Below are 26,359 nucleotides of genomic sequence, written 5' to 3'. Positions count from 1 at the left end.
TGGGCGTCCGGCTCAAATCAGCAAATACAAAAGATTCAAGCTGAAGCTTCTCTAATAAAATGAAATAAAAGCACAAGCGTAAATCAATAATAACACACAACAGTGAAAATCATCAACAGAGGATCAGAGTTTATAATTCACATTCACATCTGATCTGAGAGACACAGATGGGCAGATTCACTTCAGATAATACAAAATATAGATTGATAAAAATATAAGTGCAATTATGTATCATAAAAAAGACAGATTATAATAAGAGCAAATAGAGTAAGGCAAAATAATACTTGAGTAATATAAATGTGCAGATTATTTCTGCAATAACAGCGTCACATCAGTTTCACACACAGATGAACAGTCAAAGTCACACTTAAACTTCAATTAACAATTAAATTGTTTCTAGAAACTTCTAGAAGTGAGGAGACTGTTAAGTATCTAAAGCTCAGGATTAAACATGCTTGTTATATAAAACACACACATTAGTCTGAGAAATACTGGTTTAGCACACACACATTCTTATATTGTCTATACATGACATTTCACATCAGAGATTTGTCTAATAGATGCAGAAACAGAAACTGGTTTATACAGTGTTTATTATATGCAATGAGTGACAGGTTTGAAGTGTGAGATTTTGATTAGATTTACATTAGAGGATCAAATAAAGATGAGAGTTAGTCTAAAGATCAGTTTGAAGAACATAGTAAATGAAATATGTCTGTATGTTATCCTGTCGTTTAACCACAGACGCACAACTCAACATCTCTCTCTCTCTCTCACACACACACACACACACACACACACACACACACACGGTTTAGAGGCTCATGAGGAGAAATATGATTTGGATTGGTTTTGAATGTTGATAATCTGCATTCAAACAGTCTGGAGTCAGTCGTATACTGTTGTCAAACACATCTCCTCTGGGTTATTTCTGTTATCAGTGGATTCTGAAAGAAAACACACGAGACAGATCATGTTAAAGGAAAGCTTTGCTTTTATATTATATAGTAAGGAGGAGTTGATTTTGAATGTATTATTTGCATTTAAGATTTCTTAATATTAACACAATCATTTACAATTATGCACACAGAGTCTGTTCTGACAGAAATCAGAAAGTGTCGTCATACAAACTCAGTCTTTCATATAAATGTCTGACAGTGTTGGTCTAAAATAAGATCACTATTATACTGACATATTTGATTTACTCACCAGAGACTTTGAATACAAAGACCATGAATACATTAGTTGTGATATTTTCTCCTTTAATTCTGCATTGCATATACATTCCAGCATCTCTGGGTCTGGTGTTCTTGATGGTCAGTGATCCGGTCTGATGATTCAGCTCCAGTCTGCCTTGGAAAATTATATCAACTATTGGTGAGATTTTCTTAGTCCCTCCTGTGATTTCAGCTACTGGAGTCTCTAGTCCAAACTTCCACAGGATCCGTTCATCTTTCTGTATGTCAGCAACAAAAGTCTCCAGAGTGACAGATTCTCCCATCTTCACAGCCACTGTCACTGGCTTCATATCTGTCTGAGCTACACATACAGAGAAACACAGAACAGAAATCAGAAAAAGAAAACCAAGTAGTAAAAGCAACATGGATAAATTCCTCCAGACCTCAAATGTACTAATTTTATTAATACAATAAATGTGATTTCTCATTATATAAACAACTAAATGATGGTATAAATCTATAAACAAGTCAAATGGCCTCAGTTCTCATGTTTGTTGTGCTGCGTGTGTCGGACCAATCATATCCTCTGATTCATGTGTGATCATCAGCATCAACACATCAGTGTTTAATTGTGTTTATGCCAGGAAACATTACCATTTTTATTGAATATCATATTTCACTGTGATTTGTTTTATGTTCCTCTTTGTTTTCTCTTCTTATTGTTCCAGTAATAATGGTTTTATTCTGATTAACTACACTTTATATATTTAAAGTGTTGAGCTTGAGAAACTGCAGATAATTTTTACTTTCTATTAAAAGACTAATATTCTTGTGCTAATGTGTTTATGATTAATGTGCCGTCACTGAATGTTTCACAGTCAGATAGTTGTCGAGGTCTTCAGTGGCTCACAAACACACAACATATTGATCAAGTTTATTGCAAAATAATAAAAAATGAATCAAAACTCATTTGTTTTTAAAGTGATTTGAAATGAAACTGTGACTTTATACACAGCATAATATATTATGTTATGCTTCAATACTTGTGGAGAAGACTGTGCATATAATAAGATATAACCAAATAAACCCATAGTCCTTAATTTAATAAATTCAGCTGATTTAAAATAAAATCATTATTATGTAAAGATTTGAGTTACTCACCAAAGACAGAAACACTGAATCTCTTTATTGAGCTCTTTCCCGATCTGATGATGAGTACTTCATAAAGTCCAGTGTCTGTGGTTCTGGTGTCTGTGATGTTCAGATATCCAGTCTGAGGATCCGGCTTCAGTCTGCCTTCAAATCTCCCATCAGGAAGATCATCATGTAGAATTAAACTATGAGCAGCGCTTTCTCTTTCAGCAATACAAGAGCCTCTAAACATCCACAGTAATTTGTCATCTTTATGTACGTCAGTATCATCAGGCTTTAGAGTGACATATTCTCCTTCACCCATTGACAGTAAACTCCATTTATAAATCCCTTCACACCATCAAACAGAAACAGAGAAAAACAGAACAGACATTAGCTGGAGAAGAAAAGCAATAAAAGCAGAAAGGAACAAAATCATCATGATCATTTACTCCACATCTGACAGCCGCTCAATGACTGATCATTAAACCTGTAAACACTGAGACACACTCACAGCACAAGACAATATAAACTACACATGATCTCATATACTTCAACATCATTCATAATCTGTGTTTTGTTTTGTATTTACATTTATTAAATTAGCAGACGCTTTTATCCAAAGCGACTTACAAATGAGAACAATAGAAGCAATTAAACTAGCAGTAGGCCAACATCTAACGCTTTTTTTAGATAGAATAGAGGAGAAATTGTTAGTATTACTGGATCAAGTGCTGCCGAAAAAAAAGATACATCTGCAGCAGTTTCTTAAAAATAAATGGCTACAGACTCAGCAGCTCTGGCTGAGTTAGGCAGATCATTCCACCAGCAGGGAGCAGTCATGGTAAAGGTCAGATCCATCATATTCATTATTAATTAAGTGCTTCTTTAAAAAAAAAAAAAAAAATCTGCTAAATGTGTATGTTTCATGTTGGGTAGTCAGAGAAGGCACTTAGGCAAAAAACATATATAAAATATATATATTCAACCCGATCACACTAAATGCGTCTCTACAGCACGCAGTGTGTTTATCGTGTAATTTATATGTGAAAGTTAGTTTTTACGTGCATAGAATACACAAGGGTTGGTTAGGTTTAGTAGTGGTGTGGGGTGCGTGTGTATTATACGTTTGGGTAGAATTAGTGGTGTGGGGTGTGTGTGTATTACACGCAACGAAGTGCGTATCAAATGCACGCGAAAACTAATTTTTGCGTATAAATTGCATGATAAACACTGCGTGCTATAGAGACGCATTTACGTGAGAACAGGCTGATATATTATTTAATCACCCTGAAGCCATTGCTCTGTATTTCCTATCATTTAAATCAATCTATAACTTTTCTATTAAGAGTTCCCATTTCTTTGGTATGAAAAGCATCATAAACTGCTCAGAGCTGGTTTACTGGTTTAAGATGACCTTTGAACCTGACCAGCTGAAGAGTGACCAGATCAGTTATGATTGACACACGTCTATTCAGCTTTCTGAATGTGGACATTGCACAGAAGTCTTTTGTTAAAACTGGTTATAAATACTGTATTATAACCCAAACCCAGTCACCAACCCGAACAGAAAACATCATGCGTTTTAAAAAGTGTGGACTAGCTGTACATTTCATTGCCACACAATAAAATAGTTGTATAAAGTTGTATAAAAATGCATTCAGAGCCCTTCAATCTTAAAAAAAAAAAAACACAGGCCAGTGCTCTTTAATATCTGTGTATTGATTATGTTTCTTTCTAACCCTGCTTTTATGAGAAACATTACAACACACACATACAAATGTAAAGTGTTTAAAACATGATTATGAACAAACATTTTACAATTATAATCTCTACTGTAGCATAATAAAGCTCAGCATTTCTCTTGTTTTATCAGTTGTAATACTCACATTCTTTTACTTCAGAGATCTTGTGGCGATGGTAAAAACAAACAGCAGCAGCAACAGCAGCAGCAACACACGCCAGCAGAACACCAACAACAACAATCCCTGCTACAGCCCATGGAGACCAACCTGGATCTGTAATGATAAAGAGAGAGTCAGTGTGAGTGAATCTGTCAGTCTGATCTATTTAAATATGAATCTGATTCTGTTAAAGGTGAATCATAGCCTCTGATGTAATTACAGATTTCATTATTCTCCTTATCACTGTTCATCTTCTGTGTTACTGTTTTACAGCAGGAGTTTGATGTGATCACACGACTGATTACAATAAAAATATTACAAGAAGTAATGTAGATTTAATCATTTAAAACCTTCAGAAACATGGCAACAGTCTCAAAACATTTACTGCAGATGTTCATCATTACTAACTAACTAACTAACTAACTAACTAACTAACTAACTAACTAACTAACTAACAAACAAATTATAAGTGTATTAGTGTCTTCCATTTTAATTACATTTTACATTCTTAGTTAGGAGTCTGAAGAAATTATAAATACTTGTATTAACTCTTTCCCCACCAGCGTTTTTACAACAACAACAACAATCTAGCTTCATGCATTCTTTTTAGTCAACAGCTGAATGTGGGTAAGTTTCATAAAAAAAGCAAATTTTTAAGCAAAAAGCTGAGAAAATCACGTTTTTGTCAACGAGTAGGACTATATCCAGATCAGATTCAGAAGTATGATCAGAACACAGATGAGATGATCGAGTCCATCAACACCTCTAAAGCTTCACAGTCCTGCAGCTCATCCTGTATCGACATTTCATACAGTAACATTAGGCAGTTTTGATGTTTAATGTTGATGATCGCGTTATTTTACATATGCATATGATTACATATGACATCACTTTTTTCTGCACCTTCTTCGCCCGTGTTTTGATCAGATTCAGTAGTGGAGAGCGGGGCAAAGTAACACTTTTTGACTTTCTCAGTTTGTGTAAATCTACATACGTTTCAGAGCATTTATTTTTTCCCACATTAATTTCACATGTCTAGTACAATTATGTGGTTTTATTAATGCAGTGTATTCTTTTCTCTATACTTTTCTCTTGATTTACCCCGAAAGAATAGAGGTGACGTGACAACATGCCCTATAGGTGGGTACATTGTAACATGACTGACAGCTTGAAATGCTATCTGATCTAATCAAAAATATATACAAGTCAAACTAAAATATTTTCTCAATAAAATACAATTATTAACTTTAATGCCATTTTTTTAAATAATTAAAAATAAAATAATTTGAGTTTGACAACGAACACAGGAAAACACAGCTATACAACAAAGTTCAAAACATAATAATAAATAATTTCTGAACATTGACTCTATATTTATTCATGTTTTCTCAATAGAATTAATAATAGTATAGAATATCAACTGTTAAATAACAGATTGGAGATTCAAATAATATCAGATTTGTCTAATTTTAAATAAACAAAAAAATAGAGATGAAAAATTAACTTAAGAAATTTACTTTTACTATGGTTTAATAAATGTTCAGTGATATCTTCCAAAAACGTTAGAATTTTGGCGCAATTTTTTCTCTATATAGTGTTGATATGGCAACTAGTAAATACACTGAGTTTCGTCATGCTAGCATTCTATAATTATTGTACTCTGTATTTGTCTTTAAAATGATGACGTGTGAAATAAAGAAAGATGTAGATGTGAACATGTGTGGAAGTATTTAAAACAAGTGTGCTACAACTAACCCTGCGTTACGTTGTGCCCCGCTCTCCTCTACTCTTTCAGAAGATGTGTAATAGCGCCCCCTACCATATAACAGTGAAAACACGGAAAGCCGGAAAATTCGATCAATGGTGGAAAAAGATTTAAAAATAAGTTAAACACATAAAAAACATGAAATGTTGCTGTTATCATTAGTGTAATGAACTATATCAATGTTATCAACTAGGCCTGAAAAATATTGAAGAAAAATGTGATATGCCAGACATTTTTAAATAAAGTGATATTCGATATGTGATGCAATGCTTTCTTTTCCCAGAAAGAATGTGAAACATGAATGGTTAAAAAAATCTATTTTTTAATATTTTTAAATATAAATTAAATTGATTTTTCACTCTTAAAGCAATATCTTAACATATGTAAAATCAATTTCATGTTTTGAAGTAGCCTATTAAAATCATTTGCAAGCCATTGCGATATGCAGATTGCGATATGTATATTTGCAATGTTCCTATATATTGTGCAGCCCTATTATCAATCATTTTAATATAACTAAAATATACATTTTTAAAAAGAGTGCTTGCCTCAAAAATAAAATGTTGACAACTTGTTAGTTATTGTAATAATAACAGTGCAGTCAACTCCAGAATTATTAGGACCCTTGGTAAATATGAGCAAAGGCGACTCTGCATTGTCTAACCTTTTGATCTTTCAATTTGTAACAATTTTGCAAAAATCTAACCTATCATTGAAGTAAAACAATTGAAAATTAAATGTTTTTCTCTAATTCACTTTGGCCACAATTATTGGCACCCCTAGACATTTTTATGATTAAAATATCCCTGAAGTATATGCCCATGTTTTAGCACAGCAGGGCGACTAGGAACATGACATTATCCAGCTTTTCTGCTTGCTTCTGTTAAACAGTGTGTTTTATAACAGCGGTTCTTAATCCTGGTCCCTGATAACATGAACGTGATTTAAACCACAGCAACAACCGGCACCAGGCCGTGAATACCGTCTAACCCGAGAGTAGATCTCGTACTGTACAGATACAGTCATTACTGTGAGTCAATGAGTCTGACTTAACCCGAGTGTAGATCTCGTACTGTACAGATACAGTCATTACTGTGAGTCAATGAGTCTGACTTAACCCGAGTGTAGATCTCGTACTGTACAGATACAGTCATTACTGTGAGTGGATGAGTCTGACTTAACCCGAGTGTAGATCTCGAACTGTACAGATACAGTCATTACTGTGAGTGGATGAGTCTGACTTAACCCGAGTGTAGATCTCGAACTGTACAGATACAGTCATTACTGTGAGTCAATGAGTCTGACTTAACCCGAGTGTAGATCTCGTACTGTACAGATACAGTCATTACTGTGAGTCAATGAGTCTGACTTAACCCGAGTGTAGATCTCGAACTGTACAGATACAGTCATTACTGTGAGTCGATGAGTCTGACTTAACCCGAGTGTAGATCTCGAACTGTACAGATACAGTCATTACTGTGAGTCAATGAGTCTGACTTAACCCGAGTGTAGATCTCGTACTGTACAGATACAGTCATTACTGTGAGTCAATGAGTCTGACTTAACCCGAGTGTAGATCTCGTACTGTACAGATACAGTCATTACTGTGAGTCAATGAGTCTGACTTAACCCGAGTGTAGATCTCGTACTGTACAGATACAGTCATTACTGTGAGTCAATGAGTCTGACTTAACCCGAGTGTAGATCTCGTACTGTACAGATACAGTCATTACTGTGAGTGGATGAGTCTGACTTAACCCGAGTGTAGATCTCGTACTGTACAGATACAGTCATTACTGTGCGTCAATGAGTCTGACTTAACCCGAGTGTAGATCTCGTACTGTACAGATACAGTCATTACTGTGAGTCTATGAGTCTGACTTAACCCGAGTGTAGATCTCGAACTGTACAGATACAGTCATTACTGTGAGTGAAAGTCTGACTTAACCCGAGTGTAGATCTCGTACTGTACAGATACAGTCATTACTGTGAGTCAATGAGTCTGACTTAACCCGAGTGTAGATCTCGAACTGTACAGATACAGTCATTACTGTGAGTCAATGAGTCTGACTTAACCCGAGTGTAGATCTCGTACTGTACAGATACAGTCATTACTGTGAGTCAATGAGTCTGACTTAACCCGAGTGTAGATCTCGTACTGTACAGATACAGTCATTACTGTGAGTCAATGAGTCTGACTTAACCCGAGTGTAGATCTCGAACTGTACAGATACAGTCATTACTGTGAGTCAATGAGTCTGACTTAACCCGAGTGTAGATCTCGTACTGTACAGATACAGTCATTACTGTGAGTCAATGAGTCTGACTTAACCCGAGTGTAGATCTCGTACTGTACAGATACAGTCATTACTGTGAGTCAATGAGTCTGACTTAACCCGAGTGTAGATCTCGTACTGTACAGATACAGTCATTACTGTGAGTCAATGAGTCTGACTTAACCCGAGTGTAGATCTCGAACTGTACAGATACAGTCATTACTGTGAGTCAATGAGTCTGACTTAACCCGAGTGTAGATCTCGTACTGTACAGATACAGTCATTACTGTGAGTCTATGAGTCTGACTTAACCCGAGTGTAGATCTCGTACTGTACAGATACAGTCATTACTGTGAGTCAATGAGTCTGACTTAACCCGAGTGTAGATCTCGTACTGTACAGATACAGTCATTACTGTGAGTCAATGAGTCTGACTTAACCCGAGTGTAGATCTCGAACTGTACAGATACAGTCATTACTGTGAGTGGATGAGTCTGACTTAACCCGAGTGTAGATCTCGTACTGTACAGATACAGTCATTACTGTGAGTCAATGAGTCTGACTTAACCCGAGTGTAGATCTCGAACTGTACAGATACAGTCATTACTGTGAGTCAATGAGTCTGACTTAACCCGAGTGTAGATCTCGTACTGTACAGATACAGTCATTACTGTGAGTGGATGAGTCTGACTTAACCCGAGTGTAGATCTCGAACTGTACAGATACAGTCATTACTGTGAGTCAATGAGTCTGACTTAACCCGAGTGTAGATCTCGAACTGTACAGATACAGTCATTACTGTGAGTCAATGAGTCTGACTTAACCCGAGTGTAGATCTCGTACTGTACAGATACAGTCATTACTGTGAGTGGATGAGTCTGACTTAACCCGAGCGTAGATCTCGTACTGTACAGATAGTCATTACTGTGAGTCAATGAGTCTGACTTAACCCGAGTGTAGATCTCGAACTGTACAGATACAGTCATTACTGTGAGTCAATGAGTCTTACTTAACCCGAGTGTAGATCTCGTACTGTACAGATACAGTCATTACTGTGAGTCAATGAGTCTGACTTAACCCGAGTGTAGATCTCGAACTGTACAGATACAGTCATTACTGTGAGTCAATGAGTCTGACTTAACCCGAGTGTAGATCTCGTACTGTACAGATACAGTCATTACTGTGAGTGGATGAGTCTGACTTAACCCGAGCGTAGATCTCGTACTGTACAGATAGTCATTACTGTGAGTCAATGAGTCTGACTTAACCCGAGTGTAGATCTCGAACTGTACAGATACAGTCATTACTGTGAGTCAATGAGTCTTACTTAACCCGAGTGTAGATCTCGTACTGTACAGATACAGTCATTACTGTGAGTGGATGAGTCTGACTTAACTCGAGTGTAGATCTCAAACTGTACAGATACAGTCATTACTGTGAGTGAATGAGTCTGACTTAACCCGAGTGTAGATCTCGTACTGTACAGATACAGTCATTACTGTGAGTGAATGAGTCTGACTTAACCCGAGTGTAGATCTCGTACTGTACAGATACAGTCATTACTGTGCGTCAATGAGTCTGACTTAACCCGAGTGTAGATCTCGTACTGTACAGATACAGTCATTACTGTGAGTGGATGAGTCTGACTTAACCCGAGTGTCGATCTCGTACTGTACAGATACAGTCATTACTGTGAGTGGATGAGTCTGACTTAACTCGAGCGTAGATCTCGTACTGTACAGATAGTCATTACTGTGAGTCAATGAGTCTGACTTAACCCGAGTGTAGATCTCGTACTGTACAGATACAGTCATTACTGTGAGTGGATGAGTCTGACTTAACTCGAGCGTAGATCTCGTACTGTACAGATACAGTCATTACTGTGAGTGGATGAGTCTGACTTAACCCGAGTGTAGATCTCGAACTGTACAGATACAGTCATTACTGTGAGTCAATGAGTCTGACTTAACCCGAGTGTAGATCTCGTACTGTACAGATACAGTCATTACTGTGAGTGGATGAGTCTGACTTAACCCGAGCGTAGATCTCGTACTGTACAGATAGTCATTACTGTGAGTCAATGAGTCTGACTTAACCCGAGTGTAGATCTCGAACTGTACAGATACAGTCATTACTGTGAGTCAATGAGTCTTACTTAACCCGAGTGTAGATCTCGTACTGTACAGATACAGTCATTACTGTGAGTGGATGAGTCTGATTTAACTCGAGTGTAGATCTCAAACTGTACAGATACAGTCATTACTGTGAGTGAATGAGTCTGACTTAACCCGAGTGTAGATCTCGTACTGTACAGATACAGTCATTACTGTGAGTGAATGAGTCTGACTTAACCCGAGTGTAGATCTCGTACTGTACAGATACAGTCATTACTGTGAGTGAATGAGTCTGACTTAACCCGAGTGTAGATCTCGTACTGTACAGATACAGTCATTACTGTGAGTGGATGAGTCTGACTTAACTCGAGTGTAGATCTCGAACTGTACAGATACAGTCATTACTGTGAGTCAATGAGTCTGACTTAACCCGAGTGTAGATCTCGAACTGTACAGATACAGTCATTACTGTGAGTCAATGAGTCTGACTTAACCCGAGTGTAGATCTCGTACTGTACAGATACAGTCATTACTGTGAGTGAATGAGTCTGACTTAACCCGAGTGTAGATCTCGAACTGTACAGATACAGTCATTACTGTGAGTCAATGAGTCTGACTTAACCCGAGTGTAGATCTCGAACTGTACAGATACAGTCATTACTGTGAGTCAATGAGTCTGACTTAACCCGAGTGTAGATCTCGAACTGTACAGATACAGTCATTACTGTGAGTCAATGAGTCTGACTTAACCCGAGTGTAGATCTCGTACTGTACAGATACAGTCATTACTGTGAGTGAATGAGTCTGACTTAACCCGAGTGTAGATCTCGTACTGTACAGATACAGTCATTACTGTGAGTCAATGAGTCTGACTTAACCCGAGTGTAGATCTCGTACTGTACAGATACAGTCATTACTGTGAGTCAATGAGTCTGACTTAACCCGAGTGTAGATCTCGTACTGTACAGATACAGTCATTACTGTGAGTGAATGAGTCTGACTTAACCCGAGTGTAGATCTCGTACTGTACAGATACAGTCATTACTGTGAGTGGATGAGTCTGACTTAACCCGAGTGTAGATCTTGTACTGTACAGATACAGTCATTACTGTGAGTGGATGAGTCTGACTTAACCCGAGCGTAGATCTCGTACTGTACAGATACAGTCATTACTGTGAGTCAATGAGTCTGACTTAACCCGAGTGTAGATCTCGAACTGTACAGATGCAGTCATTACTGTGAGTCAATGAGTCTGACTTAACCCGAGTGTAGATCTCGAACTGTACAGATACAGTCATTACTGTGAGTCAATGAGTCTGACTTAACCCGAGTGTAGATCTCGTACTGTACAGATACAGTCATTACTGTGAGTCAATGAGTCTGACTTAACCCGAGTGTAGATCTCGAACTGTACAGATACAGTCATTACTGTGAGTCAATGAGTCTGACTTAACCCGAGTGTAGATCTCGTACTGTACAGATACAGTCATTACTGTGAGTCAATGAGTCTGACTTAACCCGAGTGTAGATCTCGTACTGTACAGATACAGTCATTACTGTGAGTCAATGAGTCTGACTTAACCCGAGTGTAGATCTCGTACTGTACAGATACAGTCATTACTGTGAGTCAATGAGTCTGACTTAACCCGAGTGTAGATCTCGAACTGTACAGATACAGTCATTACTGTGAGTCAATGAGTCTGACTTAACCCGAGTGTAGATCTCGTACTGTACAGATACAGTCATTACTGTGAGTCGATGAGTCTGACTTAACCCGAGTGTAGATCTCATACTGTACAGATACAGTCATTACTGTGAGTGGATGAGTCTGACTTAACCCGAGTGTAGATCTCGTTCTGTACAGATACAGTCATTACTGTGAGTCGATGAGTCTGACTTAACCCGAGTGTAGATCTCGTACTGTACAGATACAGTCATTACTGTGAGTGGATGAGTCTGACTTAACCCGAGCGTAGATCTCGTACTGTACAGATACAGTCATTACTGTGAGTCAATGAGTCTGACTTAACCCGAGTGTAGATCTCGAACTGTACAGATACAGTCATTACTGTGAGTCAATGAGTCTGACTATAACAATACAGTGTGTGCAGAATTATTAGGCTCGTTGATTTTCTGATCATATTTTTTTTCCATGCACATTTTACCCATTCCAAACCACATTAATCTTAATAAATACTATACATTTAGCATTTTAATCATTTATAAGTGATATAATTGTACATGAAGCCTGGAAATGAAAATGCCTTATATTCAGGTGTGCAGAATTATTAGGCACGTTTTCTTTTACAGATAAAATAAGCCAAAAAAGAGATTTAATTCAGACTGAAAAGTCAAAAATTATTAAAAGTCCATGAGAAGAGTGCAATACTAATGCAATACTAGATATTGTAGTTAAGGCATGACCATTGGACAGTGAAATGCTCAGTGGGTCAGCAGGGTCAGAGGAAAACAGGTGGAGAGGAAAATACACATGTTAACTGCAAAAGAATGAATAATTAAGTGTGAAACCATCAGGACCCCTTTAGTCTCCAGAACTGCAAACTACCTGGAGTCTCCAGAAGAGCCAGATATCAGGATCTCAGAGACTCAGGTTAGGTAAAGAATCCTAAAAAAATGACCCCAGAATCACAAGCTGAAGTGTAGTAAAATACATGAAGACAGTTTTTATAGGCTTTATAGACAGACAGACAGTGACTCTTGAAGGACCAGCTCCACATCCTCTTGTGCCACGGTTTGAAGAATTCATCTTCCAGAATCTGACAGTAAGATTTGTGAGTTTATTTTTAGTCCATCTCTGCAAAACGGACTTTATGGTAGGCCCTGCTGACCCAATGAGCATTTCACTGTCCAATGGTCATGCCGTAACTGCAATTTCTAGTATTGCACCCTTCTCATGGGCATTTAATAATTTTTGACTTTTCAGTCTTTTCATTTAGTCTGTTTAAATGTATTTTTTGGTTTGTTTTATCTGTAAAAGAAAACGTGCCTAATGATGCACACCTGAATATAAGCCATTTTTCATTTCCAGTCTTGATGAACAATTACATCACTTATAAATGATTAAATACAAAATGAATAGTAGTTAAGATAAATGTGGTTTGGAATGGGTAAAATGTGCCTGAAAAAAAATATATTATCAGAAAATCAACGTGCATAATAATTCTGCACACACTGTAGTGATAAAACAGTGCATATAAATCTGGTTCTGTTTAAATTAAATCATTAATGAGCATGAGAGTCTCTAATGTAATCACAAACAATAATGCAGATTAATCCAATTAAAATCAGTTGGAAATTTGCAGCAATTAATAGTGTCAATTAGCATTAGTGTCTCCCGACTTACTTCAATACCTTAATGTTACTCTTCACTGGGAATCAACTGAGAAAATTATAAAAACTTTACCAAAAGAGAAACAAGTACAAATATGCAACATTTGGTGTGCTCCTTGATAATATAAATGTAATCAATGTTAAATAAAACTAAAAAGAGGCTCTTAAATTACCAAAAATGTTAAGACAATATGGTGATGACAATAAAAGTATTTTTCACAAATATCTTGTAGTCTTCTGCACAAAAATTATTTGAAAGACAAACTATAACAGTCTAAACGCAGTCACACGATTCAAATTGTATGTTTAAATGTTCAAATGAAGTTGAAACGTGTTCTTTTAACTTTAGGATTTAAACAAGAACACTTTTACATCGACAGATTTGATCTACTCACCAGTGACAGTGACAGTGATTCTCTTGTTTATGATGAATCTGCTGCTGCTGATCTTCAGCTCATAAAGTCCAGAGTCTGTGTCTGTGGTGTGTGTGATGTTCAGAGATCCAGTCTGATGATCCAGCTTCAGTCTACCTCTGAATCTCCCGTCAGGACCATCATGTGTGAGGAATTGTTTGTGTGCTTTACTGATTTCAGCTATGACAGTGTATCCAAACATCCACTGTATGAAATCCTCTGTCTGTATCTCAGTAAGACCAGTGTGTAGAGTGGCAGAATCTCCCTCCTTCACTGACATTGACTTCCTTTCCCCTGTAACACACACACATGAAGATCACAGAGTAACTGCTCCTCAGACTTTACTTCAAGCTACACTGTGAATGACGTATTTATGCAATTTCCTGAAAATCCATATAACAAGTCTTGTATAATAATGCTAATTTCAATTAGTCTGTAAAGGGCTTGAGTCTGATTTATGCACAAAATGAGAAATACAATAAATTGAGTGTTTCATCCTCCATGCACAAGCGTACAGTAAGCGTACCACTTTTATCCAAACTGATTTACAAATAAGGACACACTCCTGACTGCGCCTGCACTGTTACTGGTGTTTGGGAACTGATGAACAGAATTATTCAAATCTCCACTTTTCATTTAATTCACCAAATGATGTATGATATTAAGTACTCAAATCTGAACATCACTTCTGCATAATGATCCAGTGTTTGAGGAAAACTAAACTAACCGTTCAACATACATGTTGTTTCTTAGCCTTATTTTTGTGCAAATAAATGTTAATTTCAACTTTTCTAGGGTGCTGATCTTAAATTCATTATTACTATAAAACAGTTGATAAACTCACCACCGACAGTCACGCTGTATGACTTGTGTATGGTGTGTCTGCTGCTGCTTTTCCTAATACCAGCTTCATAAAGTCCAGAGTGTTTGGTGCTGGTGTGTGTGATGGTCAGAGATCCAGTCGAATAGTCCAGCTGCAGTCTGTCTCTGAATCTCCCATCAGGAACATCATATGTTGAGAAGATTTCAGTCTTTCTATTGTTTTCCGCTATAAGAGAGTTTAGATCTCCAAACCTCCACTCGATCACATCATCTCTCTGTATAATAGTCCCAGAGTTTAGAGTCACTGAATCTCCCACTATCACTGACACTGACTTCACTTCATCCACACCAGACACAACTGAAGAAGAAAGAGAAAGATTTTCTGTCAGAGAAATACATTATTCTGTTGTTCTTTTGATAGTGGACGGCTGTTCCTTACATCAGTGGTTCCCACACTTTTTCAAAAGCATGGCACCTCTTTGTAGCGTTTTTCTTCCCACGGGTCGGCACCCCAACCCCATTAAACTAAACGTACATGTGTACATGCATATGTTTAATATTATTATGAAAATAGCATATCAATTATCAAATTTATTTACATTTTGTGTCATTTATCCACTTTTACACTCACTGAAGTTAGCTGAGCAGTGTGTGGGACGTGCCAAAGTCACACAGGCTACATCCAATCAAAGAAAATGCTATAAAATGAGAAACATTTCAAGAGATTTATCATTGTACTTCTATGTGTGTAAATGTTTTTTGATTTATCACATAACCTCAGAATTTCATTATTTTGCATTATATTCATGATGACGGAGTTATTCTGATGGACACCAAAGGCACTTTATAGTGATTTTGACCCATATATAAAATGAAATCTAGACGAGCAAACAACAAATGAAGCATAAACAGCAGCATGAATGTATTATGACTGCATCACAACAGAGATAGGCCTAACACCGTGTCCTAACCAGTCACGCCGCGACACGCTATAAAGTGTATCTTTGTTAATCACGTCCTAACCAGCCGCAACGGCGATGTGCGACGTTTCTATTTCTCTGCGACGTCGCGGCTGGAACAACAGAAAGTAGGCCTATGGTAATCTCAGGTACTGTGCATGTGCTTTATTTGATGTTAAAAGCATCTGTGTGAGATTGAATATCATTTTGTGTGTATTTTATAGCCGTACTAAAAAGAACAATTCACCTCAGATCTTAAATAAAAGTGAACAAAAACGTTGAAACGGTCAACTCATTGTTAACAGACGTGTATTTTATGACAATGATTGTTTCAGTAAATTATTTGAACCAATTACTTTATGTGGGAATCATAGGAACAAAACACATTTAAATATTGGTACTTAACTCTTTAAATAATAATAACCACTCCAATTAATTTTTTCTGTAGTTTCTCATTTGCTTTGTACAAACCTGACCTTATAACTTATAAGGTCAGGTAAACTTATAAGGTTACAAAATATCTGTGAATGGAACTTGTTGCGGGCATTTTAATGGGATACATGTCCCTGCTTCACTTAGGGTTTATTGGACATGTCACATGCTCATATGTTGGTGTTTTGAAAAAAGTTATTATATGGTAGGATAGTAATTTTAGGCTGTTTAAGTTGGAAAAAAGCTGAGATTCTGCGGCACCCCTAGACAGTTGACACGGCACCCACTTTGGGAACTACTGCCTTACATTACTGTCTTGACAGAAGAAAGCAAACTCAACAGGACACACTAAACCCCAGCTTCTTCTGCTACAGTGAAGAGAGACTCTGAGGTGCTGCTGGATGAAGAATGAATGAATTTATATAGCGCTTTTTCATATGTAATACTGTACACCCAAAGCGCTTTACAATCATATCGGGGGTTCTCTCCTCAACAACCACCAGTGTGCAGCATCCACTTGGAATAGATGTATGTTTGTGTCTTTCCGGCCAGAAACATATATTGGCAAGTACAGCTGAACATCTTAATTAACTGAATGCACAAACACCTAAGAACTGCACAGCTGGACTGAAGGAGTCATAATGAACAGAAACTCTGAATAACAAATTTAAAAAAATCGTAAGTTGTAACATATAAATGTATTTACAGTCATTTTTAATGAATCTAATACTGTTAATGAGTAACAGCATCAATTTATTTTAATAACGCATGCATTTCTTGGTTATTCCAAACAATAGTGTATGTATAAGCCTATATGTAATTATTTCACACTTACAGTTCCATTAGACTGAAGTAATGTAAATCTGATTAATATACACTACAGTTTAAAAGTTTGCAGGGCTCGGGACTAACGGCGTCCTATCGTCCTGGGGACGATAGAAAATCTGTTTAGGACAAACATAAATATTTTCCAGGACGCCTACAGGACGAAAGACATTCCCCCAAATTGTGTGTTCTAGAGAAGTCATATTACACTGTTTAAAGCCCTTTCTCTTAATAACACGTTTCCAGATGATCAGCTATGACACATTACCACTTTGAGATTTGTATGTAGTCACCAGTATTTATTTGTTATTGTTTAATCCAACCAAATCAACGTTAGTAGCAAAAACTTTTGAGCTGTATGTATTTTTCTCTTAATTTTCATATACCGGTATGTAAAAAAAAAAAAAAGATTTGTTCTGCATGAATACAAAAAGCATTTAACTCCTGTTATTTTTTTTATTAAATCAGTTTTTTACCTGTTTACAGATAACTACTTTGAATGGAGCTAAATAAATATAATAATATATATCAAACATTTTAATGGTGTTTTTATTATGTGACTAACAATGATAATAACAAAGTACAGAAACAACATGTTTATTTTGGGACGGTTGACATTCACTTTAGGACGGTTCAAATTGTTTCAGGACGGTTCCAGGACGGAGGTGAAAAAAGTTAGTCTGGAGCCCTGAGTTTGGGGCCACTACGCTCTTTTTTATTAAATAAATTAATATTTTTCTTTAGCAAGGACACCTTAAATTGATCAAAAATTACAGTAAAAAATGTATGATGCAACAAAAGATTGCAAATAAATGTTGTTCAATCTTTCTGCTCATCAAAGAATCCCAAAAAAGCATCAGTTTCCACACAGTAAGCAGCGCAACCATTTTCAACTAATAATAATCAGAAAAATTATAGACTTATATAATTATTATAGATTATATATCTATAATAAGGCCATTATAGAAAAAATATTCCGTTTTGTTTTGTTGTTTGTTTATTTTACGTTATTAAAGTCTTTAAATGTTTGCTGGTTCCCGCCTCCTTCCCACAACAACGAACTGTGTACATAATGATTTAATTTAGGCATTTATACAACGTTAGTTATTAAATGTGACAATCCAGTGGGGTTGTTGAATACACCGACTGCACTTTACAACAGAAACGGAGAGTAGAAATTATACTCTACATTGATTAAAGTTAAACAAACAGAGATGTAATCCATAGAAAGTAGTTAAACTTAAATAAATAAATAAAACAATGTCTTCATGTTCATAATCTAAAATCACCAAACTGTTTTATATTGTATTGTCTGTCTGTTGAGTCACTTACTTCCGGATCCTGAAAGATTATGTCTGAAGTGTTTATTTTATTCTGTTCTATTTACAATTCATATAAAATTTTATAGTAAATGCTTATTATGCTTTAAGTAAGAATTGTCAATTGTTGAGTTTTTGTTGACTGATGAAGTGTGTTGTATCAAAGTATGGAAAAGGGGCTCCTTAGCAAAAAAATTATTTAAAAATCTGTTTGTGAGTCTCTGGTGTGTTTTGGGATTATTTAGTTAGAAATCAGACATTATAGACAAAATTATTTTCGTTGTTAATTATTAAGATATGTGTTCGCACAATAAACTGCATCTGAGATTACACAATTGACCCTTCGCTAAGCCACGCCCGAAAACCGTCACTGGCCAACCGTAGTTTAGCAACCGTAACTAGGCGCGGGAGGTCTGGCAAGCTTTCAAACGAGGGGAACATGCCGAAGCGTTGTGCGTATGAATCTGATACCCGGTATCCTAAAAGTTTGGACGGTGGGGTGGAATTTTTTTTCCTTCTCGAAACCTAAAAGCCAAGGTGAGAAATGCCGTGCGTGGATCAAGCAGTGTGGGACGGTCCGTGTATCATCTGATCGTTTCATTTCCTATTTGGAATGGAATAACGAGAAATGAAAAAACAGCTCGTTTATTCGTTTTTTTGTTTAGTTTAAAAAAAGAAAAATTAGATTTTGGCTCGATTTTTCGTTTGTGGTTTACGAATCGGTTTATGGGTTCGATATTTCGTCCGCGCATGTGGGCGGCGCTGAAACGCCCCTTTCATCTGATTGGTCAAACCGCTCCGCCTTCAGTACGAGCTTTTCTTTCTGTCGGCAGAATAAGAGTCAGTACGAGTGCGGCACTAACATTATTGCACTTTAATCAAATAATGTCTGAAACCACCACTCACTTTTAAGTTACTATGCACAATATTTGAAGCAGAAGTATGTTCCTGCGACCCCATTAATGTGAGCTACAGTAGGCTATGACAGATTATTTTTGCATGATGTATTTCTCATTGATAAATACAGTGCAAATAGCCTAGTTCCGTCTCTTTGGATAAAAGGGAAGTGGAAATAAAAATCAATAATAGGCTGAATTGTACCATATATGTCCTTAACATTAGATGTCCGTAGATGGCCTAACTGTTAGCTACGTCAGAGTTAGGGGATAACACAGTTTGTACAGTATAAAATCATTATGTTCCCATAAAATATGAAAACCCAACAACCCAATGGGAATATATCCTTGTTGTGTAAAACATCTGTTCATAATCCGTGATTATACAATTTCAATAGGCTACGAATAGCACCGGGAGGCGTCTGGAATAACTATGATCAATCCGCATTTTTAAGACAGCTAATTTTATAGGCTAATATTCAGAATGTCCTCGTATAATGCCAACGAACGCTTCCTTTGTGAAATATAGCAGACCACCTTTTTTAAACTGTTATTTAAGATTATTTGTGCATAAATATTTGTGCATAAATGTCCGGACAGACAGAAAGACAGACAGACAGAAGTTTAAATGTGTTAGGCCTATATAAATTTAGGCACATATAACAAGTATTACAAACTACAATAGCCTAAACAGAACATGGCAAGCCATGGCAACTTGTAGGCTATAGCCTACTTAAAAGGAAAACAAATTTGCTGAGTAAAAACAGAGCTTGTGTTGTTGAATCATATTTTTTCTAGTATATCTTAAAATATAGAGCTCATGACAAATAAAAGTTCCAGATGGACAAATTTAAACGCAAAAACCAGTGTGAATAACAACATCTTAGAGTGGCAAACTCTGAAGTAGGGTTCAAGTTTTAATTAGTTGTAAAGCTTGAAGTGTAAAGCTTGTTCTCATACACAGATATGGCCTATTTATGAATGAAATTCATGCATTTATTTGTCATTTAAACTGATGCAAACAGGAAAAGAGAGTAGAAAAGACGTATTATCCTGTCGCCGCCTCTAGTGGAGAGCATTAACTATTACGGCCTTCATTGCTCAGATAATGTAAGTCAATTGATTTTTTTGGGAAAGTATGTCTGACCAGTTATAAATGATATAAGCGAGTCAGACCAGTCTGGAGGTCTGAGCTGAGTTTGGTGAAGCATTAAAGTGAAGCACTAGGCGCAGTCAATTTCTCATAATAAATAATAAAAATGTTTAAAATATGCTGCATGTCTTTCTCAAGTCAACATAATGAAGACAACTCAGAGAAACATTGACCAATTCAGAATGTAATAAAATCGTATTAGTTTTATAATAAAACTAATAACATTTTAAAGGTATGCTGTGCTCTTCAACCGACATGATTTTAATCAATCCCAAACCCTGCTAATTTTGACAGTATTAACGTTCACTGATTTTAGCTTCTCTCTTTATTTTGATGTGAACTGAGTAGGCTACACATGCTTACATTCATAAATATAAACTTCATTTCTATTCAATTTTCAAAATTATTTAGGCTACATGTGTCACACACACCAATCTGCCTTTTGATGTAAATAAAAGAGGAGAGTGGTAAATGTTACACACTATAATGGTGTTACATATAATAGTAGCCTACAGTTCAGCCTATTGTTGGTTTTTATTTCCACTTCCCTTTTATCCAAAGAGACGGAACTAGGCTATAGAGCATCACAGTCCCGCCCACAGCCCGAGAGAGCTCTGGTGCCGGAAGTAAATTTCCCATTCATTTCTCCCATTGACTTTTGGAAAAATCTGTATCTAAAGAGTTTTAGAGCATGTCTGAGGATAACCAGCTACGGCTGAACTCATAAGCATACAACATATCATTTCGAGTGAAAAAACGAAGAGAAAATCCAAAAAAAGGCAAAGGTACAAGACTGTGTACATATTTTCATTTCCGAGCGAAGGAACTACTCGTCCCATAAACCACCGCGCCTCGCTGAAGTCGACTGAAGCAAACCGCGAAAGAGCCTTTTGAGTGAATTTTATATAGTGAATGTGTAGTTAATAGCAGTTATTTCAATAGTAATCGTGTAAATATAAATAATAGTGTTTTATATAGGTATTGTGTATCGAATTTTATATTTATCATCGTGTATTTTATATTGTGTGCGTGTGTGAAAGCGGTTAACGATAACGTTAGCAACATGGTGCAGTGCTTTGTACCTGACTGCAAATCACCGCTCAGTCTCAGTCGTCAACACATGTCTGTTCAGTCAGTGTGTAGTTTGTGTGTTTATTTCAAAGCCCTTTATGACACAGGACACTCTGCTGACAGGACAGGTTGAGGTCCATGCTCATTTTCATGAAGATAGTTCATTCTTAATTGTAATAACATTTAATGTATTTTCTTAATATCCACAACGAGTGTAAATTAAAAAGTGATGGTCAGCAAACCAGAAAGTGCACAACGCCACCGGTCTGCTCTTGGACCATCATATTCAGTTTATTAACTTGCCATGAATTATTATACAAATGTTCAGTAAATGCATGAAGAGGTAACGTTATGCCTAGGTTAAATATTGTTTTGACAGCGGCATCATAAAATGCTTGATATGACTCATACCATATGAAGGCTACAGTAGCCTATCTAAAGTGAACGATAAGTAAGGGATAATGTAAAGCGAGGCGGTTGTTATAGCGAATACAACTCCCGAAAGGCTAACGTTAATTAACGTTATGAGCCCGACGCGAAGCGGTGGGGTCTTGAATCAGCCTGTATTCGCTATAACAACCAACTCGCTATACATTATCCCGCTTATTACATGGCTACCTACCAAATAAATCAATAATTTGACACAAAATATTAATTAAAAAAGTAATGTATTGATTTAAAAACTATTTATATGGCTTCCGCTAAAGAAAACAGCCGGTTCCGTCTCTTCTGTTAGAATCCTGCTTCCATGGCAACGCTCTGTTTTTTCCACGGACCTTCGCGGGGTTTTCACGATTTCCACCAATCAGATGCATCACTGTGGGATTGTGGGATTGTTTAGGATTGTGGGTAATGAAGTACTTATCCAAGACATCGCGAATAAAAGGCATTTATCTCAAAACAAGGTTAGTGCCCCATGAACTTTTGGCGTTTATATGAGCATATACAATCGCTTAGTACAGCCGTTGCTGGTTTTAAGTCTACCATGTATGGTTACGTTTTTATGGCTTATACCCCAAATGTCTATGGAGAAATTGTATTGAATTTTTACTTCCGGCACCGGCTGTGGGCGGGACTGTGATGCTCTATTTGCACTGTATTTATCAATGAGAAATACATCATGCAAAAATAATCTGTCATAGCCTACTGTAGCTCACATTAATGGGGTCGCAGGAACATACTTCTGCTTCAAATATTGTGCATAGTAACTTAAAAGTGAGTGGTGGTTTCAGACATTATTTGATTAAAGTGCAATAATGTTAGTGCCGCACTCGTACTGACTCTTATTCTGCCGACAGAAAGAAAAGCTCGTACTGAAGGCGGAGCGGTTTGACCAATCAGATGAAAGGGGCGTTTCAGCGCCGCCCACATGCGCGGACGAAATATCGAACCCATAAACCGATTCGTAAACCACAAACGAAAAATCGAGCCAAAATCTAATTTTTAGTTTTTTAAACTAAACAAAAAAACGAATAAACGAGCTGTTTTTTTCATTTCTCGTTATTCCATTCCAAATAGGAAATGAAATGATCAGATGATACACGGACCGGGACGCCCCATTCACAACTAAATGTCGACAGGATTTACAAAAACAACTATTGCTTGGAAATAATGACGGTTCTTTGTTCATAATGCATATATTTGAACGTAAAATAAGACGATTAAAGGCATAACGGAGGCTCACTGACATACTTTAAAATATATTTCAGCATTTTGTTAATAGACGGCCTAATGTTACTTGAGCTACCCATGAGGACCCTAATCCCAATCCGATCGCGGCTCTCCCGGTGTTAGTGTTATTCCACAAGATTTATGGATAAACTGTTTGATTTATAATTATTCGATTATTTTTACATTTCACTTACCCTGCTGTGCATGAACAGCTGCTCCTCAATTTGTGTGTTCCCCATTTGAATGGTCAGCAAATGAGGCGCTGCTGCTTGCGCTGGGACTAATGTTAGGCTTTAGCTTCACTTTTGATTAAATTATTCTCTAATCGGTTGCATATTATGTCGTGGATATATCCCTTGAATGCATACTGCAGTCCTTTTGTCTCGCTCTCTCAGAAATTTCACCTGTTTGCCAAAAATGACTAATTATCTCCTTGGGAATGTCTGACACCAGTGCATACACACTGTAATAGACGTGCCAGGCGTGAAAGCTTGTCAGGCGTAGCAACAGTAACTAAGGAGGGCGGGGCTTAGCAAAGGGTAAATTTGGACTCCTGAAACTATTGACTGATTATTTGGAAATCTGCTTTTCCTCCATCTTAGATCAGATTCAACTCTATTGTCATTTTGAGAGCAAATGAAATAGACAATCATAATGATCAATATTGGAACAATTCAAGATCAGATAAACCCTAGACCTACAAATCTAAATTCATTTCAACAATACAAAATACACATTTTCACTGTACAAAATACAGTGTTTTGAGGATTATCATTTATTCACTGTTTGATGAACTGTTTGTTTACCAACAAAAGAAAATAATTTAAATTACAATATTTTAACTGTCTTTTTAAGAAATCTAAGTCCAACTAGTGACTGTATTAAAATGATAAAATGATCATTTTACCATACAATTAAAATAAATATGAAATCTGTTGTTTTTTCTTATAATAAAGCAGCAATTTCATTGAATATTAAAGGGTCTGTTTGTCAGTTTTCTTGTCAGATAATGACAAATATTTTATTTATAAATATCTCATTTTAAACTGAAATTCTTTATATAAACGACAGTTTTCCAGTAACATTTTGCGTAACAAAACATTGTGGAGAATTAAAATTGTTCATAGAGTGTTAATTTTGTATAGCAATTATTAAATTATAAACTTAGACACTCACCACTGACACTGAATGTCATCTCTGAGGACACTCTGTTTCTGATCTTTAGTAAATATTCTCCAGAGTCAGTGGTTTTGATGTTTGTGATCTTGAGATCTCCAGTCAGTTTGTCCAGCTGCAGTCTGTCGTCATATGCCCCATCAGTACTGGCAACGTCATCACTGATTTTAGCAATGCGATATCCATTTAACCTCCATTCTATCACATCATCTTTCTGTATTTCAGTAACATCAGTGTGTAAAGTGACAGAATCTCCCTCAATGACTGATACTGTCTCTGCTTTCTCTGCATCACCAAACACACCTGAAGAACAAACAGAAACAGTCAGTCAGAAATTAAACATAAAACATTCAGAAGTCTTCAAACTGATCAGTGGTACTAATAAATCTCACATGATTTTCTGCAGTCTGCATTAAATCTGAGTCTACAATGTTCTGTTTATGCCCATCATGTATGCATGTAAAATAAATAAAAGTGCTATAAAAGATGTAGTATGTGGGTACAAACAACAACGGATAAATATTTGCATTTGAGGAACCCAAACGTATAACTAACTCTTAACCACAATTACCTACAAATGAGTATACAATTATTAGGATATATGTTTGAGTTTCGTCTCAAACAAACAAACAAACAGTAGAATTTAATTCAATGCATTAGATTAATTGGAACTCTGTCAGTGTCTACAATAAACATTACTCCGACTAAAATATCATGTAAGTTAGTCGTTGTTTTTGTTCACTAGGCTATACAAACAAACGTCCTACATCTAGAAAATATTGAAAAGAATGCTCGTTTCCGGTGTAGAAAACGAAAGTGCTGCAGTAATGTTAAATAAAATAACCACTTACAGATCGCACATAATAAGAAAAGAACATGTGTAAGTTCGCTCTTCATGTTGATGAAGAGATCCGTGTTGGATAGTAGATGATCCGTAGAGTTATTAAAGTCCTCTGTTCTCTGTGTTTCTGAGCCGCGCCCTGAACCAGAGATCTTATTATACGAGACTAACAGGACAAAAAACAATTCGTATAGACGTTTACGCCGATTTATTGGTGAAGTAGGCTAGCTATATTGTTGATTTATATTATGCTGAAAGAGACTGGTCTTTATTGCTTATTGATTTAAAAAACAAAACAATAAAAAGCGCAGTCCCGTTTTCAAAAATGGCTGAATCTTCCCGTTGTTTGTATCATTACAGCCTACAGCGCCACCTATCGACGGACACCACACACTCGACAAACACAAGCTTCTTCTTCTTCTCTTATTTAATGGCGGACTGCAAACAACGTTTAGGTGCATGCCGCCACCTACTGAACTGGAGTGTGTATTATCATGTCATTTTAAATTCTACTCCATAACCCTGAGTCTTTTAAAAAAGTAAATAGAGCCTTCCTAGTGATTCTTATTCCTTCTCCTTCTCCTTCTGATCCCAGTGTCCCTACCAGATTCCACTCCCTCCCTGCCTCCTGAACCTTATCTTTAATCACCTGTCTTTCCACTTAATTCAATGTACAATATTACATGTTCAACATTTTCTTTAACCCCACAGTTTTCACAGTTCTCACTATTCCTTTTCCCCATTAAATATAATAGCCATTCAGCCCTGTGTGCTCCACTCTCAGTCTTGTCATTACAATTTCCTCACGCCTGGTCTTTTCCATAGCCTATAATTCTTTATACTGACACTTTTTTGTATTTTATAATATCTCATACCTTTCCTGTCTTCCTCCCATCGTTTCTGCCATATTTCAAGACCTTTCCTTTTAACCACTGCTTTACCTTCGCCTTTTCCTAGTGGAATTGTAATTATAATTACTTTTAGCAGTGCCTCTTTGGCCAGTTTATCTGCCATCTCGTTCCCTTTAACCCCCTCATGTGCTGGCACCCAACAAAACTGAAT

At 36.6% G+C, this 26,359-nt stretch overlaps 1 protein-coding gene across 2 annotated transcripts; it reads right to left on the bottom strand.

Moving 5' to 3' along the window:
* LOC306987978 (uncharacterized protein) lies at positions 1-26,359 on the bottom strand. 2 transcript variants are annotated; one of them, XM_079592654.1, is made up of 8 exons: positions 25,308-25,675; positions 24,457-24,759; positions 14,977-15,312; positions 14,115-14,426; positions 4,199-4,327; positions 2,340-2,660; positions 1,210-1,539; positions 1-947 (listed from the first exon to the last, which is right to left on the bottom strand). In XM_079592654.1, exons 1-8 carry the CDS (start codon positions 25,351-25,353, stop codon positions 889-891), a joined length of 1,836 nt encoding a protein of 611 aa, XP_079448780.1. In that variant the 5' UTR covers positions 25,354-25,675; the 3' UTR covers positions 1-888. The 2 variants fall into 2 exon arrangements, with proteins under 2 accessions (XP_079448780.1, XP_079448779.1); XM_079592653.1 differs by lacking the exon at positions 25,308-25,675 and adding an exon at positions 26,173-26,359 and having other exon boundaries at positions 54-947.

Source organism: Phoxinus phoxinus (assembly GCF_949152265.1).
Source record: "Phoxinus phoxinus genome assembly, chromosome: 20".
Lineage (NCBI taxonomy): Eukaryota > Metazoa > Chordata > Actinopteri > Cypriniformes > Leuciscidae > Phoxinus > Phoxinus phoxinus.
The sequence above is the reverse complement of the archived record's forward strand: the minus strand, read 5'-3'. Positions and strand labels throughout refer to the sequence as shown.

What these genes read in the sequence shown, in the direction of transcription:
- LOC306987978 (XM_079592653.1), bottom strand. Translation starts at nt 26,311, where the DNA reads ATGGCAGATAAACTGGCCAAAGAGGCACTGCTAAAAGTAATTATAATT. An exon ending in ATACAGCGTGACTGTCGGTG is followed by an intron (nt 14,427 to 14,976) that starts GTGAGTTTATCA and finishes TGTGTGTTACAG; the next exon opens with GGGAAAGGAAGTCAATGTCA. An exon ending in AATCACTGTCACTGTCACTG is followed by an intron (nt 4,328 to 14,114) that starts GTGAGTAGATCA and finishes TTATCATTACAG; the next exon opens with ATCCAGGTTGGTCTCCATGG.